At 44.1% G+C, this 17,992-nt stretch overlaps 1 protein-coding gene across 2 annotated transcripts in view; it reads left to right on the top strand.

Moving 5' to 3' along the window:
* Nucleotides 1–17,992, top strand: part of LOC126236825 (glutamate receptor ionotropic, kainate 2-like) — a 320,846-nt gene that overhangs the window by 245,631 nt on the left and 57,223 nt on the right. For both annotated transcript variants that reach the window (XM_049946425.1, XM_049946426.1), the window contains one exon: nt 11,845–12,076. In XM_049946425.1, the coding sequence (XP_049802382.1) occupies nt 11,845–12,076 (232 nt within the window). The remainder of the gene's footprint in view (nt 1–11,844; nt 12,077–17,992) is intronic.

Here is a 17,992-nt window from a genome sequence, read left to right on the forward strand (position 1 = left end):
TACTTCACAAGAATGGCTCAGAAAAAGCTCAAAGGGACCATTAATTACAGTAAACTGTGTGTTGCTTGTCTTTATGGAATCATTAACTGTTACCTACTTTACGGAAGCAATGAACATTCTGAGGTAAATCTCGAGATGAAAAACGTATTGAATAGCAGAATGGCAAGCTTTTTCATATCTTACTTTCGGTAATTGCATCAGAAGATATGAATTTTTATTGCAAATATCATTTCAAAACTGTGACTGAAACAAACCGTTTTCTTTTATTACATTCGTCATAAGATAGATATGATAAGTGCACAACTCAAATGCATTTCCTGATGCCGGCCGGGGTGGCCGAGCGGTTCTAGGCGCTACAGTCTGGAACCGCGCGACCGCTACGGTCGCAGGTTCGAATCCTGCCCCGGGCATGAATGTGTGTGATGTCCTTAGGTTAGTTAGGTTTAAGTAGTTCTAAGTCCTAGGGGACTGATGACCTTAGAAGTTAAGTCCCATAGTGCTCAGAGCCATTTGAACCATTTCCTGATACATTTCAATCATAGTGACAGAATGTATGCTTCAAAGATTCGCAAGCCATTTTCTTCCACAGCAATTGCCGCATAAGCAACTTTTCCATTACTGTGCCGAAATTTAATGACACTTGCGTAAGCTATTAAATTCTCACATTCTACCACACGCGGCGGCTTCAAAACAAGCAGATCTGATAAAACTTAGCAGAATATCTACTGCATCACTTTCAATTAGTTGATATTCTTCATAACACCGTTAATGGTACTCAAAGCCAGGTGGACTTCCACTGTCTACGTTTCCATCGAAGTCGCATTGCGCCGCTTTCACTCGGTGTATCACTTCTTTTTCATAGAAAAGGTGTGGCATCACAGGCCGTATCATGCCCTTTTGTAAGTACAGCATACCGGATTGATAGAGTGGCTTAGTCGTTAAGACAGTCAGTTTCTAAGCTTCAGGTAGAGAGGGTTCGAGTCCTGTCATATCTGTGAATTTTAATCCGTGGTAAGAGTTACTACTTTAGGAGAACAATGAGAATTATGAGGTATTCATAACTCTAAAAAAATTCATTAGTATATAGCTGATGATGTAGTGTACTGAAACGCTCCATTTCGTCTACACCGCCGTTCTTGCACCTGTATTCCTCTTTGTGTATTGTGATTTCTGCTTGGCCTCTGCCAAAATTGACGTCCTGACTTCATGTGAACAAAGAGAAAACAAATTAATTTGATTCTTTTTCTCGATGTAAAAAACACTAAATACTTTCTCTTTGGTGCCTTCATCGGCACTTCATTGGCATGTGACAAAAAATTACGTGTTTGTTTGTCTTTTCGACCCATGGTCGTAAAATAATTTAAAGTCAAGAGTCTGTTTAACTACTGAAAAGAGTGAAATAGATAGCTTTGCTTCTCGTTTTCTCCTTAAAGAGAGAGAGAGAGATAAGACAAAAAATTTCCCCTCCTGCGAGGGAAAACAAAGCGTTCATTTGTCATAAACAAAATTTTCTACCTAATAGCAGTGATTCAGTAAGGTGTCCTGTTTCCGTCTTCCTCTACCACTGCAATTAGCCGCCGGGGAATAGAGGCAACAAGTTTCCGGATGAATCTGTTACTCCATGACAACTCTCCCCATGCATTATGAACTGCTTCAGATAGTGCTGTCTTGGTTGTCGGAGTTGGTCTTCTACACTTAACAGTTTTCTCAATCACTGTTCATATGTGCTAATATGGGACTGCGGTCAACACTTTTAGCAGGCCAGTTCAACAGCTCAGCATCTCCGTTCAATTGAAACCAGTGTTTTACACAGTTCGCTGCGTGGGCAGGAGAATAGTCATGTTGGAACATTGTATTCTGCCTCCTGAAAATCTTAGACGAACAGAAGAAAGCATTACGTTCTCCAGTACTTCCCAGTAGTATTGACTACGATCGGACTGTCTAGTTGCCACAGAACGCCGCAAATACTTGTTGATATCCATCCGAAAACTGCGAAAGCATTCCGGCCACACCTTTGCCTCTGATGGACATATTTGCTGTCGAATCTCGCTCCACTTGGTCGATATACGTGGACTGAAATATCTGGTACAGTTGAAAACACCTTCTCCACCGTAAATATAACTTGCTCCCTGTTCGAAAGATTTTTTTCCTTCAGTACGCCAGTGTGAAGTTTAATCTGGCAGAATCATGTTGCTTCTTGAACATTTCCTTAATCATTAATTTTCATCCATACCTTCTTTCTCGTTGAGACAGTGACGAATGGTCGACCTGCTCACACTTATCTGGAGGATGTTCCTATTTTCTGTTCAAGTCGTGAAAGGGTCTTCATCACAGAAGTGGGGTATATTATTGTCTTGGCCCTCCGTGTCTGTCCGTGGACGCCCAGGGCAACGATGACGGTTGACGTGGCCCTCTTCTACCATCTTCTTCACCTAGAGATGTGTCGCAGATCTTTTGTTCAAATGGCTCTGAGCACTATGGGACTTAACATCTGAGGTCATCAGTCCCCTAGAACTTAGAACTACTTAAACCTAGCTAACCTAACGACATGACACACATCCATGTCCGAGGCAGAGTTCGAACTTGCGACCGTAGCGGTCGCGCGGTTCCAGACTGAAGAGCCTAGAACCGCTCGTCCACTGAGGCCGGCAGATCTTTTGTATCCAAGGGCACGGGAGATGGGCTGACACAGTATCCATCTTCACAAAGGGCAAGAATGTGACGTTTATCAAATTCTTTGAGCTGTGACATTTCTCAAGTAAGGACCTGCTGACAAGCCAGGAGGAAACGAACTGCGAAGCAAAGTTTAGAGTACTTCCTTCGCCTCACAAGTCAAATTTATTCCCGATTACATGTTTGAAAAAATATTTAATAAATTAGTTCCTTGTGTATATTGCTTAGAGTATCGCGAAATGTATTTTGTCTCTAAACATCATACCTAGTAATAATAATGACATCGTTTTCAGAGACTAAAGATAAAAGTTAGATTCACTTTCTGATGCAGCTCATGTTGCTCCAGCTGTCTTTTTTTTCAGCTGTTTTACCTTACACACTCCACAGAAGTCTGTAACAGCGCTTCATACATGTGGGAGGATTGTGAAGTTGGTAAAGCATTGAGTTTGTAACCTCTTTTTATCGGCTTTTACAAATTTCAGTTCGTTGTAAACAAATAATTGTTAGTTCAGGAGGACAACGTCAATTGTAACGTTCAAGTTATTCATAGTACTGTAAAAATTTGTATATATGGCTCCAATGCTGACCGGAGTAAGGCGAGGACAATCGGTCTCCCCTGATTTCCCCATTCTAAATGCACATCAGTTTGAGGATGAATGCAACCTTCTGTTGATAATTGTTTCTTATTTTTAACAGTACCATACTCTCACACTTTAAACTCTGTTTCAACTAATTATTTACACATCTACAGGAACACAACGTGTGATACGTTGTAGTCAAACTATAATCCAGTGCTATGAGATAAAGAGGCCGACTTGTCCCAGACTGTGAAGACTACCTAGATAATAAGCTTTATTTATTCTGTGAAATTGTGAACGTTGCTGCTTAAGATGTTTTAAGATTAAACTAAATTCCTTCACCTACGCCTAGGTTAAAAGGAATCTGAACAGCACTAAATAGCTGTTAGTGAAGCAATTACTGGCTGCATTTTGCCGCATTTCGAGAAGGAAAAAAGCTTGCTTGGGAAAAAACTTATTTCCCGGAAGGAATGGAGGAACAAAATTAAACCTCTCATGTTGGGAGGTCATGTGAACTATTTCAATGATTACAAAATCAAATCAAATGAACAACGAAGTTGGCAGTACGCTTACACTATTGATATCGGTATGACGTTACAGTACCTGGGGCCTGAAATTATGCAGCGCCAGTTTAGCTTAGGAATACACTTATAATTCTGCAATTCGTATGCATTGCTAACACACTAAATTACTGTTGCAGTATAGTTATAGAGCCCAGTAAGTCAATGGCGTATTTTCCGGTGAGAAAGAGCAATGGTAAACAGTGTTCGCCACGTCAGTTTACTGAAACTGGCGTTTCACAGAGTTAGAATTTGTGGTTGGCGACTAAATGTAAAGTCGCCAGCCCTGCTAGCCGTGCGGTCTAACGCAGTGTTTTCGGGAGGGAAGGCGTGCCGGCCCAGGGCAGCAGATTAGTGTCGAGGTCCAGTCTGTAGATGGGTTTTAGGGCGGTTTTCCATATGTCTCGGCGAGTGCGGGCTGGTTCCCCTTATTCTGCCACAGTTACACTATGTCGGCGATTGCTGCGCAAATACTTTCTCCACGTACGCTTACACCATAGTTAATTATTAGTCAACCACGCACACATTGGAGTTACACTCGTCTAGTTGTCTAGTGTGAGACGGTCCCGGGTGGGGGTGGGGGGGGGGGGGGGGGGGGGAGGGCTCCACTGGGGACCGAACCGCACAATAACCCTGGATTCGGTGTGGGGCAGCGGTGGAGTGAGTGGACTGCTGTAGGATGTTGTGGGGCTGTGAACCACTGCGGGCTACGGCGTGGAAGAAACCTCATCGTCCCCAGTTCCATACAATACAATACAAGTGTAAGGCCTCTGTGAGTCAGATGTCAGTCTGCAATGTCGAAATATTCTTTTACATGGTTGAAGTGGAAACTACAGTTAGAGAAATTCCGCGAAAATGTGAACGTGGACCACCATGTAAAATGAGTTTATTGCAACGAAAACTGTTGACTTTGTGCAATATTCTTCTCCTTGTACTGCTTGAAAAACATACATCAAAAAAAGTTTTGCATCACCCCAGCTCCCACAACACCAGAAGATAGACATTAACTGTGGATACTGTATCACAGACACAGTCCCTTTGATTGTTCAGAGGTGTCACTCAACCCACGCAAAGACGAAAACCACCATGCATGAGCAGTGCCCATTAGACGGAGGGGGTCCGAAAGCCGAGCAGTTCCAGTCATTCCACCAGGAAGGAGGTACACGGCTCGTGTCGTCTGTAGTTCAACCATGCCTAGACGGTCAATACCGCGGTTCGATCGCGTAGGCATTGTTACTTTGTGCCAGGAAGGACTCTCAACGAGGAAAGTGTCCAGGCGTCTCGGAGAGAACCAAAGCGATGTTGTTCGGACATGGAGGAGATACAGAGAGACAAAAACTGTCGATTACATGCCTCGCTCAGGCCGCCCAAAGGCTACTACTACAGCGCATGACCGGTACCTAAGGATTACGGCTCGGAGGAACCCTGACAGCAACGCCACAATGTTGAATAATGCTTTTCGTGCAGCCACAGGACGTCATGTTACGACTCAAACTGTGCGCAATAGGTTGCATGATGCGCAACTTCACTCCCGACGTCCATGGTGAGGTCTATCTTGGCAACCACGACACAATGCAGCGCGGTACAGACGGGCCCAACAGCATGCCGAATGGACCGCTCAGAATTGGTATCATGTTCTCTTCACCGATGAGCGTCGCACATGCCTTCAACCAGACAATCATCGGAGACGTGTTTGGGGGCAACCCGGTCAGGCTGAATGCCTTAGACACACTGTCCAGCGAGTGCAGCAAGGTGGAGGTTCCCTGATGTTTTGGGTGGCATTATGTGGGACCGACGTACGACGCTGGTGGTCATGGAAGGCTCCGTAACGGCTGTACGATACGTGAATGCCTTCTTCCGACCGATAGTGCAACCATATTGGCAGCATATTGGCGAAGCATTCGTCTTCATGGACGACAAATCGCGCCCCCATCGTGCACATCTTGTGAATGACTTCCTTCAGGATAACGACATCGCTCGACTAGAGTGGCCAGCATGTTCTCCAGACATGAACCCTATCGAATATGCCTGCGATAGATTGAAAAGGGCTGTTTATGGACGACGTGACTCACCAACCACTCTGAGGGATCTAAGCCATATCGCCATTGAGGAGTGGGACAATCTGGACCAACAGTGTCTTAATTAATTTGTGGATAGTAAGCCACGACGAATACATGCATGCATCAATGCAAGAGGTATTAGAGGTACCGGCATGTACAGCAATCTGGACCACCACCTCTGGAAGTCTCGCTTTATGGTGGTACAACATGCAATGTGTGGTTTTCAGTGAGCAATAAAAAGGGCGGAAATGATGTTTATGTTGATCTGTTCCAGTTTTCTGTACAGGTTCCGGAACTCTCGGAACTGAGGTGATGCAAAACTTTCTTTTGATGTGTGTATTAGATTCTGACTATCATAGTGCAAATAAACGACTAACAGGAATACCAGGTAAGAAAGATTATATATTATCTTCTCGGTGTATCCAAGAAGAAATTGACAGAAAATTTTTGGCAGCTCGCTACACTAATTAGGACCACTTATACATTCCCGGTTAGAAGCCGCCAAGTTTTATTCTCGGAATAGCGCGGAAAACGCGTTGTACGAACACGTAATAACACCTAACCGGAGAATAAACGCAGGATAACTCAACCGGTGATTCTGGCAGGTTTTAGTGAAGTTAACTCGAGATTACGTTTTGACAATGGCAGGCATAGTTACAAATTAGTGACGATATGATCGTTTGTTAGAACGAAGAAGGAAAAGAAACGGAGTCGTCACACAAATTATGTGGAAGATTATGACGATTCCAAATTTATATAAAAATTTCGTACAACTGCTTTTCGATCTCTTGACAAACTGGAGCATATGAATGAAATGTGAAACTATTTCCTAACATAAAACTTTTTGATTGTAGTAGGCCTAACAGACGTTTGATATCGGTACGTCGTGAATCATATTCCGTCTTGTTATTTATGTAAATGAGGTAGATAAAAATGAGCCTTTGTGCCAAAACATTCTCACTTATTTGTCGTGCGTTACAATTGCTGCAGTATTATAGAAACACCTATTTCGTTTTATCTAGCAGACAGTGACAAAATAAACGAAATCAAATCGCGGAACCAGACCAGTATTAGATAATATCCATATTAACACCTTATTCAGTATTAGACAGCGACGTTTTGATTTTTCATGTAGCAAAACGTTTGACAACGTTGATCACGATATAACTTTATATTGTGATCAAAGCCTGGAATAAAAAAACATTTGACAGTATTGGATCACTGTTCATATTCGCTACTATGTCGCAACTGGTGAAACGTTTGACAGTCTCTGATGAGGTAATAGATTCTTTCGCAAAAAGGAAAGCATGCCGTGTAACGCTGTAGCAAGATTAGAGAGTAAAAAATGCTGGGACCTTAAGATTGAAGAAATGTGTACTGTCGTGTTTGTTTCTTTTCTTTACTGGTTTTATGTTTGCTGTATTTTATGTTACACAATAGAGAAAATTTTCTGAAGAGTTCTTATTATCCGGATTACAAATAATCCCACCCCGTATTTTTGTGAGATTTTTTTAAGGGTGATAGAATGTCTAACCTGCCGAGTGGGAGCAGGAGAGGCGCCACACGACATTTTAATTTCCACTGTCCTGAATAGAGGTTTGATGGCTTCCATTAAAAAATATAGATGGTTGAATTTCAAAGAGCGAAATACAGTGACGAGCGATAGAAGAATGCTGTGGGAAGAGATGTGGCACTGCACTTTGTCACACTTAGACCAAATAACATGTCTTACATTTTCTAGAACATATATTTTTTATATGTCAAACTCTTCAGAAAGACGTGTGCTACAAAGTGAACATATTTTTGAAAAATCATTTTTTTTAAATCTTTGACGTCTTATCTCAAACGTTGGAGGGGCGGGGCGGGGTGGGGCGGGGAGCGCCATTATTTAGTTTTTTTGCTCTGGTTCGGAAATATCGTAGATCTGGAGCTGGTAATGTGTACACTCAGGAAGCATCAAAGTAAATCAAAGGGAAATTTCGAAAGGGAAGTAAAAAATTTAAGAGAGAAGAGAAGCAACGGATCTGGAAGATCAGTTAAACGAAATGGATAGTGTGCTGAAAAGAAGTTATACGATGTACCTCAACAAAAGTGAGACAAGGGTAGTGGAAAGTAGTCGAAATACCTCTGGTGATGCCGACGAACTGGGATTAGGAGATGAAATATTGGAAGTAGTATTGCAACTTGCAGAGAAAAATAGCAGATAATGGCAGAAGCAAAGAAGATACAACATGCAGACTTGCAAAAACAAGAACAGCGTTTCCGATAAAGGTAGATATTTAACATCTAATGCAAATATAAATGTTAGTAAGTCTTTCCTGAAAGTATTTATCTGAAAGTACATAAGCTTTTGAAATGTGGTGCTGTAGAAGAATGCTTAAGATTAGATGGATAGATCAAATAACTAACAAGTAGGTACTGGATCGCCTTAGGGGAAACTGTACAACTTGACTAAGATGGGACACGTCAATAAGACACATCCTAATGCATCAATGGATAATTAATTCAGTAATAGAGGACAGTGTGGAGGTTAAAACTGCAAAGGGGGACTGAGGTTTGCCTACAATAAGCAAGTTGAAGTTGATGTAGATTGCAACAGTTATTCAGGAACGAAGAGGCTTGCAGAGGATCCTATCCAGAGCGACGACTACAGAAAACAAATAGCAGGAAAAGTAGATAGGCCGAGATTCACAGGAAGGATCTTCAGCAAATGTCATTCATGCACGATAGAAGTGGCTTGCAGGGCGCTTGCTCGACCTATTCTTGAGTACTGTTCGCTAATCTGGGACCGTTACGAGGTAGGAGACTGATAAAAAGATAAAGAAGGTCCAACGAAGCACGGCGCGTATCGTCATCGGATTGTTTAATCGGCGCCAGAGCTTTACAGACTTGCTCAAAAAACTCCAGTTGTAGACACTGGAAGAGAGGCGTTGTGCACCGCGGACAGGTCCACTATTAAAATTTCGAGAGAGTACTTTCGGGGAAGATTCGGACATCATATTACTTTTACATACGCCTCGTGAAATGACCACAACGAGAAAATTCACGAAATTAGAGGAAATATAGAGGCTAACCGACTATCATTCTTCTCACGTGCCATTCGCGAATGGAATAAGGAAGGGGGGATCAGTTAGTGGTACCAGAAGTACCCTCCGCCACTCGCCGTCAGTTGGCCTGCTGATTATTGATGTAGGTATAGGATAGATAATATTGCTCATTTGTCGGTTCTCTCTTGTGTCTGCAGAGTAAGCCGTTCTCATGCAGAAGAACAGAGTTTCTATCACTTTTAATCAGAAAGAAAGAATCAGTTAACCTGGCGCCTTCCTTTTTCCTGCCCTGCCTGGCCCTGGTAGAAAGATAGCAGCAGTGCGGCTTCTCTTCCCCAAGACTCCACCTGTTCAGTTTCTGATAAGTCGCGCGCTTATCACTGTACGTAGGATGTATAATAATTAATAGCGAAAAGAGACACGGCTTTCAGTGTATTATAGCAAACGAGCCATTTACAAGACAATTGCAATTGTGTGATTACGAGCCGCCACTGGCTTCAGTATATAATTTGGTACAACAGTATTTCTAATGTAAACATTACGATTACGTGCCCATCTAACAGCGCTCAAATCTGGTTTAAACCCAATTGCTGTTCGTGAGTCACATAACAACACTGAATGTCCGGTGTAGCGGCACCACTGTTTAAGATAGGGAAAGTTAGTTCTGTGCGATATTCTGAGCACAAGTTACAGCTAGGTGCGGGCCGGATTGCAGTAAGTTCCGCTGACCAGCGGTTGCGAAGTGGAATGGAGGCCACAGGGCCGTCAAATCGCTGAAAAGAGTAAATGCAGCGGTTCGCATGTCGCAAGCCACAGGAAGAAGGAGCCCACTGGCGCAACCGGGATGTGGGGTGTACGTGACTCGGAACGCTGCGTTAGCAAAACAGAGGTGCGCAGCCGAGTATAAATGGGTGTTGTTTTCTAACGAGATTCATTCAAGTGTGGCATCTCTCCTGGATGGCGAGGCGTGTCACATCGCCAGGCTGCATGCAGAGCAGATGGGGTGATAGCGTCCCAGTCTACGACGAGTCGTTGGTTCGACCCTCTGAGGCCGACTCAGGGTCCGCAGCCAGCCAGGGCCACTCTTCGGGTCGCTACCGTGGGTAGTCTCCTCGTCTCCCGACACACGCCGGAGATTAACAAGTCAAGGGCGACAGGTTCGGATGCCGGAACGGGGTCGGTCGTTGCCGCCGCGTTCCCAGCTACGTCAGCCGAGGAAGAAGCAGCAGCGGGGCCGGCCTGCGGCTCCCGGCGGAGCAGTGCGGAGACAAATGGGACGGTGGCCACCATCCTGATGTAATGAGAACTCTACAGCTGGCGAACAAGGCCGGCACAACACAGCGTTGCGTTGCACAGGCCGCTGGGGGTACTTCCTCAGCAATGCAGGGCCTGTGGCGTGGACCGAGGTGAATGAAGCACTGTAGTGGAAGCAAATAAATCATTCGAAAAGCTCAGACGAGTTTTAATACGGCACCTCCTGGCACCCACCCACTATGCTAGTTACCGTCTCATTGGGCCACACGTTATCCTAGAAAACTTGATGGACAAGAATACTTTCCATTTCTGCAGTGAAGACTTTCACAATTGTTGGATGACGTTCCCCTGGCGCTTCAGCCCGGAACCGCACTGTTTCTACAGTCGCAGATTCGAATCCTGCCTCAGACACGGATGTGTGTGATGTCCTTAGGTTTAAATAGTTCTAAGTCTAGGGGACTGATGACCTCAGATGTTAAGTCCCATAGTGCTTTGAGCCATTTTTGAACCTTGCGTGACGTTGGAAAATACGATACACGTATGATGGTGCTGATGTAACATGACAGCTAACTCGCCAATACAGGCCAAGACAGATATGTCACTTCCAATACACTTGTACTAACTAGGACAATATTCCGTACTGAAGTCAGTGGGTGCTCGTAATCACAAATTCGCAATTATCTCACAAACAGCTGGTTTAGCGAACCCGTGTTTATGGGAATGTTTTTGATTCCATTATCATGTACGAAGGGCTTTTTCTGAAAGCGGGCTGGTTTTATCTAGGATTCCAACACACCATAATATTTCACGTTCTTTTGGCTACAAAATCCAATTTTTCAACACTACAACCTTACCCCACCGTAGGGAGGGCCTTTTCGCCCGCGTTGTACCACTCTGCTGATCGACGTCGGAACCAATCTCTTGCTGCATCAGTAACCTTTCCATTAACCACGTACTGCTTCCATGGAGTGTATCCCTCATTGGACCAAACTCGTTGCTTCTTATGGTCTTGTGCTAGGCAGCGAGGAACCCAGCACGCACACGCCTTTGAGTATCCCAACTGGTGGAAGAGTTTGTCGCCACTACCAACAGAGACCTCCAGTTGTTCAGCGAGGCGTTTGATTGTGATCCGTCGATCACTTTAGAATGAGAGTGTCCGCACGTTCAATATTGCAGGAATCACAACTGTGTGCGGCCGACCGGCATACAGCAGACTGGACAGGTTTGTGGAATCTCGTTGCAATGATGACAGACGCCTCGCGCAGCGACTCATCGTGCTTTTGTTCACTATCGGGTCTCCGTACACATCCTGCAAACACCTATGAATCTCTGCGATGCTCTGGTTTGCCGCTAAAAGAAACTTTATGGCAGCGCACTGCTCGGTACGTACAGATGCCAGTTTGAAGGCTACGTATAGCGCTGTCACCTATCGGATCTTCATGAAACTTTAGGAGCTGAAACGGGAATATTCCACGATGTCCCACAACAAATTCCGCATTTTTTATCGTAACTGGCCGAGAACAAAAAATTGTTGCATTACTTATTGAACGCGCCTCACACTTTTCATCTGTGTCTGTTTTTGGTATTTATTCTGTAATAGTATATGGCAAGAATCTTGTGTGTAAGGCAGTAATTACCATTCGAGCATTGTAAAGAAACCCCTTTTTCGCAGAATTCCAACGATTCCCTGTACCAGCGGATGTGGCTAGTGATGAAGCAAGCGCGACCCGACGTGTTCACCGCGGACAACCAGGAGGGCGTGGAGCGAGTGAAGAAAGAAAAGGGCAACTACGCCTTCTTCATGGAGTCCACCAGCATCGAGTACCAGACAGCGCTCAACTGCGACCTGCGCAAAATTGGCGGACTGCTCGACTCCAAAGGCTACGGGATAGCGCTGCCCAGAGGTGAGCGGCAACGGGTGTTACGTCACATGCATTGTTCGCAATTAAAAATGCTGTACCATAAAGGTGGCATGCAACAAATGTCAAACTGTCATTACTAAATGCCTGGGTGAATGATTACCATTTCAGCGCAATCGCACAATGTCAGTAGGAGTAACGTCTTCTACATTTATCTGTCTTCTTATTCTTCTTCGTCTACCGCTACATACATAAGCTGAAGTCCCTTGATCGCTGCTGCATACATGTTCGGTCCAGTTTACGAAAGTAATGTGGGACTTTTGACGCTGTTTTCCTAATAGGTACACTGATTTACGAGGAAGGTTTGTGCATATAATTTACCAATATTTCGTGCTAACTGACTGAACCACGGTGAATTAAAAGTCCCCTGCCGCTGTGAAAACGATGTCTCCGCCATCTAGTGGCAATCGGTGATTGTATGATTTATTATAGACAATAAAGTGTATTCTCTCCTTTCCTTATCTCTTTTCCTCATCTTCCTCCATTTTTTTTATTCAAAAAATGTATTCACATTTTGTTTTAGTGGCCGTGCCGCTCTTGGTTGCACGCTAGGTGGGTGACCTTGAACGGGACTTAGCCGCTGGATGAGGCTGCCGGGCAGGAGCAAGTATCACAGTTCCTTTATGAACTGTTCATTCTACGTTCAATCTTCACCTGAAATTTTATGCTGACGTCTCCTTCAGCGTCTGTAACATTTCAGAGCAAAGTAGTACAGTACTGGTAAACTGATCCAAGACTGCACGTTCATTATTTGGGATGAGGTTCCAATGTCTCATAAAATATCTGTAGGAGCGTTACACAGAACAATGCGAGATTTGCGGAACAACAATAGCTCTATGACTGGCACCACCATTTTATCCTCTGGAGACTTCCCTCCAGTCTTACCAGTATTTGCAATAGGGGCGATAGCAGACAAAGTCGAAGCATCTGCCACCACCATCTAGCAGTGAATTTCATCTCCTTGAAACTATCCATGCAGATTATACATTCTTCCTCTGCGTTTATCTGTTTTTGCGCCGCTGCCCCACCGTCCATTTGCAGGACGATGCGGGTGGCTGCCATCGCGTCAGTTGTCTTCACTTTCATTATTACGGCGTCTCTCGCAGCGTGCCCTGTTGCTGCATGATCGAGAGCGTTCGTTTCATCTTGGCTGCTACCTGCGGCAGTTCTCCGCTCGCTCCGAGACACCATTGTCACTCTCGTCCGACCTATTGTCGTTTTCTGTTGGCTCTGAGGACTATGCGACTTAACTTCTGAGGTCATCAGTCGCCTAGAACTTAGAACTAATTAAACCTAACTAACCTAAGGACATCACACACATCCATGGCCGAGGCAGGATTCGAACCTGCGACCGTAGCGATCGCTCGGCTCCAGACTGTAGCGCCTATAACCGCACAGCCACTCCGGCCGGCCTTCTTCAATACATATTAGAAGTTGAAGTCCACAGACGCGGTTTCTGTCCGTATTTTCAGGCTCATCTCATGAACTGCTTCCCTGTTTTCGTACCGTTTTCACTAAAGCCGTACTCTCACAGGACAGCCAGCCGGGTTGGCCGAGCGGTTCTGGCCGCTACAGTCTGGAACCGTGCAACCGCTACGGTCGCAGGTTCGAATCATGCCTCGGGAATGGATGTGTGTGATGGCCTTAAGTTAGTTAGGTTTAAGTAGTTCTGATGACCTCAGAAGTTAAGTGCCATAGTGTTCAGAGCCATTTGAACCATCTCACAGGACGTGAAAACGTACGTAGCTCTGAGGGATGAAGTGGTGAAGGCAGCAGACGATCAAGTAGGTAAAAAGACGAGGGCTAATAGAAATCCTTGGGTAACAGAAGAAATATTGAATTTAATTGATGAAAGGAGAAAATATAAAAATGCAGTAAATGAAGCAGGCAAAAAGGAATACAAACGTCTCAAAAATGAGATCGACAGGAAGTGCAAAATGGCTAAGCAGGGATGGCTAAAGGACAAATGTAAGGATGTAGAGGCTTGTATCACTAGGGGTAAGATAGATACTGCCTACAGGAAAATTAAAGAGACCTTTGGAGAGAAGAGAACCACATGTATGAATATCAAGAGCTCAGATGGAAACCCAGTTCTAAGCAAAGAAGGGAAGGCAGAAAGGTGGAAGGAGTATATAGAGGGTTTATACAAGGGAGATGTACTTGAGGACAATATTATGGAAATGGAAGAGGATGTAGATGAAGACGAAATGGGAGATAAGATACTGCGTGAAGAGTTTGACAGAGCACTGAAAGACCTGAGTCGAAACAAGGCCCCGGGAGTAGACAACATTCCACTAGAACTACTGAGGGCCTCGGGAGAGCCAGTCATGACAAAACTCTACCATCTGGTGAGCACGATGTATGAGACAGGCGAAATACCCTCAGACTTCAAGAAGAATATAATAATTCCAATCCCAAAGAAAGCAGGTGTTGACAAATGTGAAAATTACCGAACTATCAGTTTAATAAGTCACAGCTGCAAAATACTAACGCGAATTCTTTACAGACGAATGGAAAAACTGGTAGAAGCTGACCTCGGGGAAGATCAGTTTGGATTCCGTAGGAATGTTGGAACACGTGAGGCAATACTGACCTTACGACTTATCTTGGAAGAAAGATTAAGAAAAGGCAAACCTACGTTTCTAGCATTTGTAGACTTAGAGAAAGCTTTTGACAATGTTGACTGGAATACTCTCTTTCAAATTCTGAAGGTGGCAGGGGTAAAATACAGGGAGCGAAAGGCTATTTACAATTTGTACAGAAACCAGATGGCAGTTATAAGAGTCGAGGGGCATGAAAGGGAAGCTGTGGTTGGGAAAGGAGTGAGACAAGGTTGTAGCCTCTCCCCGATGTTATTCAATCTGTATATTGAGCAAGCAGTAAAGGAAACAAAAGAAAAATTCGGAGTAGGTATTAAAATTCATGGAGAAGAAGTAAAAACTTTGAGGTTCGCCGATGACATTGTAATTCTGTCAGAGACAGCAAAGGACTTGGAAGAGCAGTTGAACGGAATGGACAGTGTCTTGAAAGGAGGATATAAGATGAACATCAACAAAAGCAAAACGAGGATAATGGAATGTAGTCAAATTAAGTCGGGTGATGCTGAGGGAATTAGATTAGGAAATGAGACACTTAAAGTAGTAAAGGAGTTTTGCTATTTAGGGAGTAAAATAACCGATGATGGTAGAAGTAGAGAGGATATAAAATGTAGACTGGCAATGGCAAGGAAAGCGTTTCTCAAGAAGAGAAATTTGTTAACATCGAGTATAGATTTAGGTGTCAGGAAGTCGTTTCTGAAAGTATTTGTATGGAGTGTAGCCATGTATGGAAGTGAGACATGGACGATAACTAGTTTGGACAAGAAGAGAATAGAAGCTTTCGAAATGTGGTGCTACAGAAGAATGCTGAAGATAAGGTGGGTAGATCACGTAACTAATGAGGAGGTATTGAATAGGATTGGAGAGAAGAGAAGTTTGTGGCACAACTTGACTAGAAGAAAGGATCGGTTGGTAGGACATGTTTTGAGGCATCAAGGGATCACAAATTTAGCATTGGAGGGCAGCGTGGAGGGTAAAAATCGTAGAGGGAGACCAAGAGATCAATACACTAAGCAGATTCAGAAGGATGTAGGTTGCAGTAGGTACTGGGAGATGAAGAAGCTTGCACAGGATAGAGTAGCATGGAGAGCTGCATCAAACCAGTCTCAGGACTGAAGACCACAACAACAACAACATGTGAAGCCTGGGATGAAGAATCTGGCTGTTAGACTTCCGTCGCGTCAAGAGGAATGTGGCCAATTAGACGCAGCATCGATTTTATGTCACTAGCATAGCTTAGAAGACGCCATATTGTTTACAAATAACTCCGTATTTGGTTTTTTATTATAGAGTAGGTGATATGAATACAGGCTGTTTCAAGCCATCAGAACATTTAGGAGGTCTCGAAAACGCATCGTTTTAGGTGCGATTTGTTATAATAAAATGAAACTACATACCGGTAGTTAAAAGCTTCCCATATTCATGATTTTACTATTATAACAAGGGTGCTATGAAAGTATGGCGTTTCAATTCTGTGTCACGTTGATGATATATCAAAAGCCCATCTTTTTGGTACAGTTTGTCATAGCTAAATACCGAATAATAACATTTGCAGATACAGCCGTTATAGAATGTATACCATATAACTCAGGCGCTTTAGCGTGTTAAAACCGTAGCGTAGTCGACAGCCTTGTGAAAGGTCGTGGGTTCGCATCTAGCTACTTGAAAATTTTTTTCATCTTTCGTTTTCGAGAAGATGATATTTATTTTAAATAAAGTATTTGCTGCAATTCTTGTTGCATAGGCCAGTGACCAGTATGTTCCCAGTATGGCGAGAAATCTGTTAGTAAGGACCAGTCGATGTCAGAAAGTAACTGTTCGTCATCACTTTAGGAACGTTAATCCATACAATGACGTTGGTATCCCACCACTATTTGGGGCGCCTCCAGACACGTCGTCGGCCTAGAATCTCATCGACTGGATTAAGACTGACTTCAGTGATGAGTCCTTCTTCTAATGAGTCCTGATGACCAGTGAAGACGTGTCTGGAGACGCCCTGGACACCAGTGGGATACCACCAACCTTCCACTCGGCCCGACAACCAGGAGTTATAGTCTGGGCTGCTATTTCGTTTCGTAGCAGGACCCCTCTGGCTGTCTTCAGCTGCACCTTTACAGCATGGCGGTACGTCAACAATACTCCTCTCTCCTTTTTGTTGCCCTTCATGGCAAGATAATGCCCGCCCGCACACGGCAACAGTTTCTACTGCTTCTCTTTGTGCTTGGCAAACACTACCTTGGTCAGCAAGGTCGCCAGATCGCTTCCCAACTGAGAACGTTTGGATTATTATAGGCAATACCCTCCAACCATCTCAGGCTTGTAACGATCTAACGCGCCAATTGGACAGAATTTGGCGCGATATCTCTCGGGAGGGCATCCAACAGCTCTATCAATCAATGCCAAGCAGCATAGCTGCTTTCATAAGGGCCAGAGATGGACCAACGCATTATTTACTTGCTCGGATGGTGAAGCTCTCTCTCTTGAATAAATCATCCAATTTTTCCGGAATCGCATCATTTGCTTGCCTACAGATTTCCGTCCCATTCAGATACGAGGGTCACTCCAAAAGAAATGCACACTATTTTTTTTAATCCATCTTTTATTCTACATGTTTTACAGTGTGTAGATACATCCTTTAGGAACAATATTTTCATTTCTCCACACAATTTCCATCCCTCTCAACTGCCTTACGCCATCTTGGAACCAGCGCCTGTATACCCGCACAGTAAAATTCTGGACCAACCCGTTGGAGCCACAGTTTGGCAGCGTGCACAAGGGAGTCATCATCTTCAAACCTTGTTCCACGGAGACAGTCTTTCAGTTTCCCAAAGAGATGACAGTCACACGGAGCCAGGTCAGGACTGTAAGGCGGGTGTTTCAGTGTTGTCCATCCGAGTTTTGTGACCGCTTCCATGGTTTTTTGACTGACATGTAGCCGTGCATTGTCGTGCAACAGCAAAACATACTACTTTTGCCGATGTGGTCGAACACGACTCAGTCGAGCTTGAAGTTTCTTCAGTGTCGTGACATATGCATCAGAATTTATGGTGGGTCCACTTGGCTGATGTCCACAAGCAAGAGTCCTTCAAAATCGAAAATCACCGTAGCAATAACTTTTCCAGCAGAAGGTGTGGTTTTGAATTTTTTTTTTATTGGGTGAATTTGCATGATGCCACTCCATTGCTTGCCTCTTCGTCTCTGGTGAAAAATGATGGAGCCATGTTTCATCACCTGTCACAGTTATTCCAAGAAATTCATCTCCACCATTCCCATACTGTTTCAAAAGTTCGCTGCATACCGTTTG

Source organism: Schistocerca nitens, chromosome 2 (genome assembly GCF_023898315.1).
Source record: "Schistocerca nitens isolate TAMUIC-IGC-003100 chromosome 2, iqSchNite1.1, whole genome shotgun sequence".
Lineage (NCBI taxonomy): Eukaryota > Metazoa > Arthropoda > Insecta > Orthoptera > Acrididae > Schistocerca > Schistocerca nitens.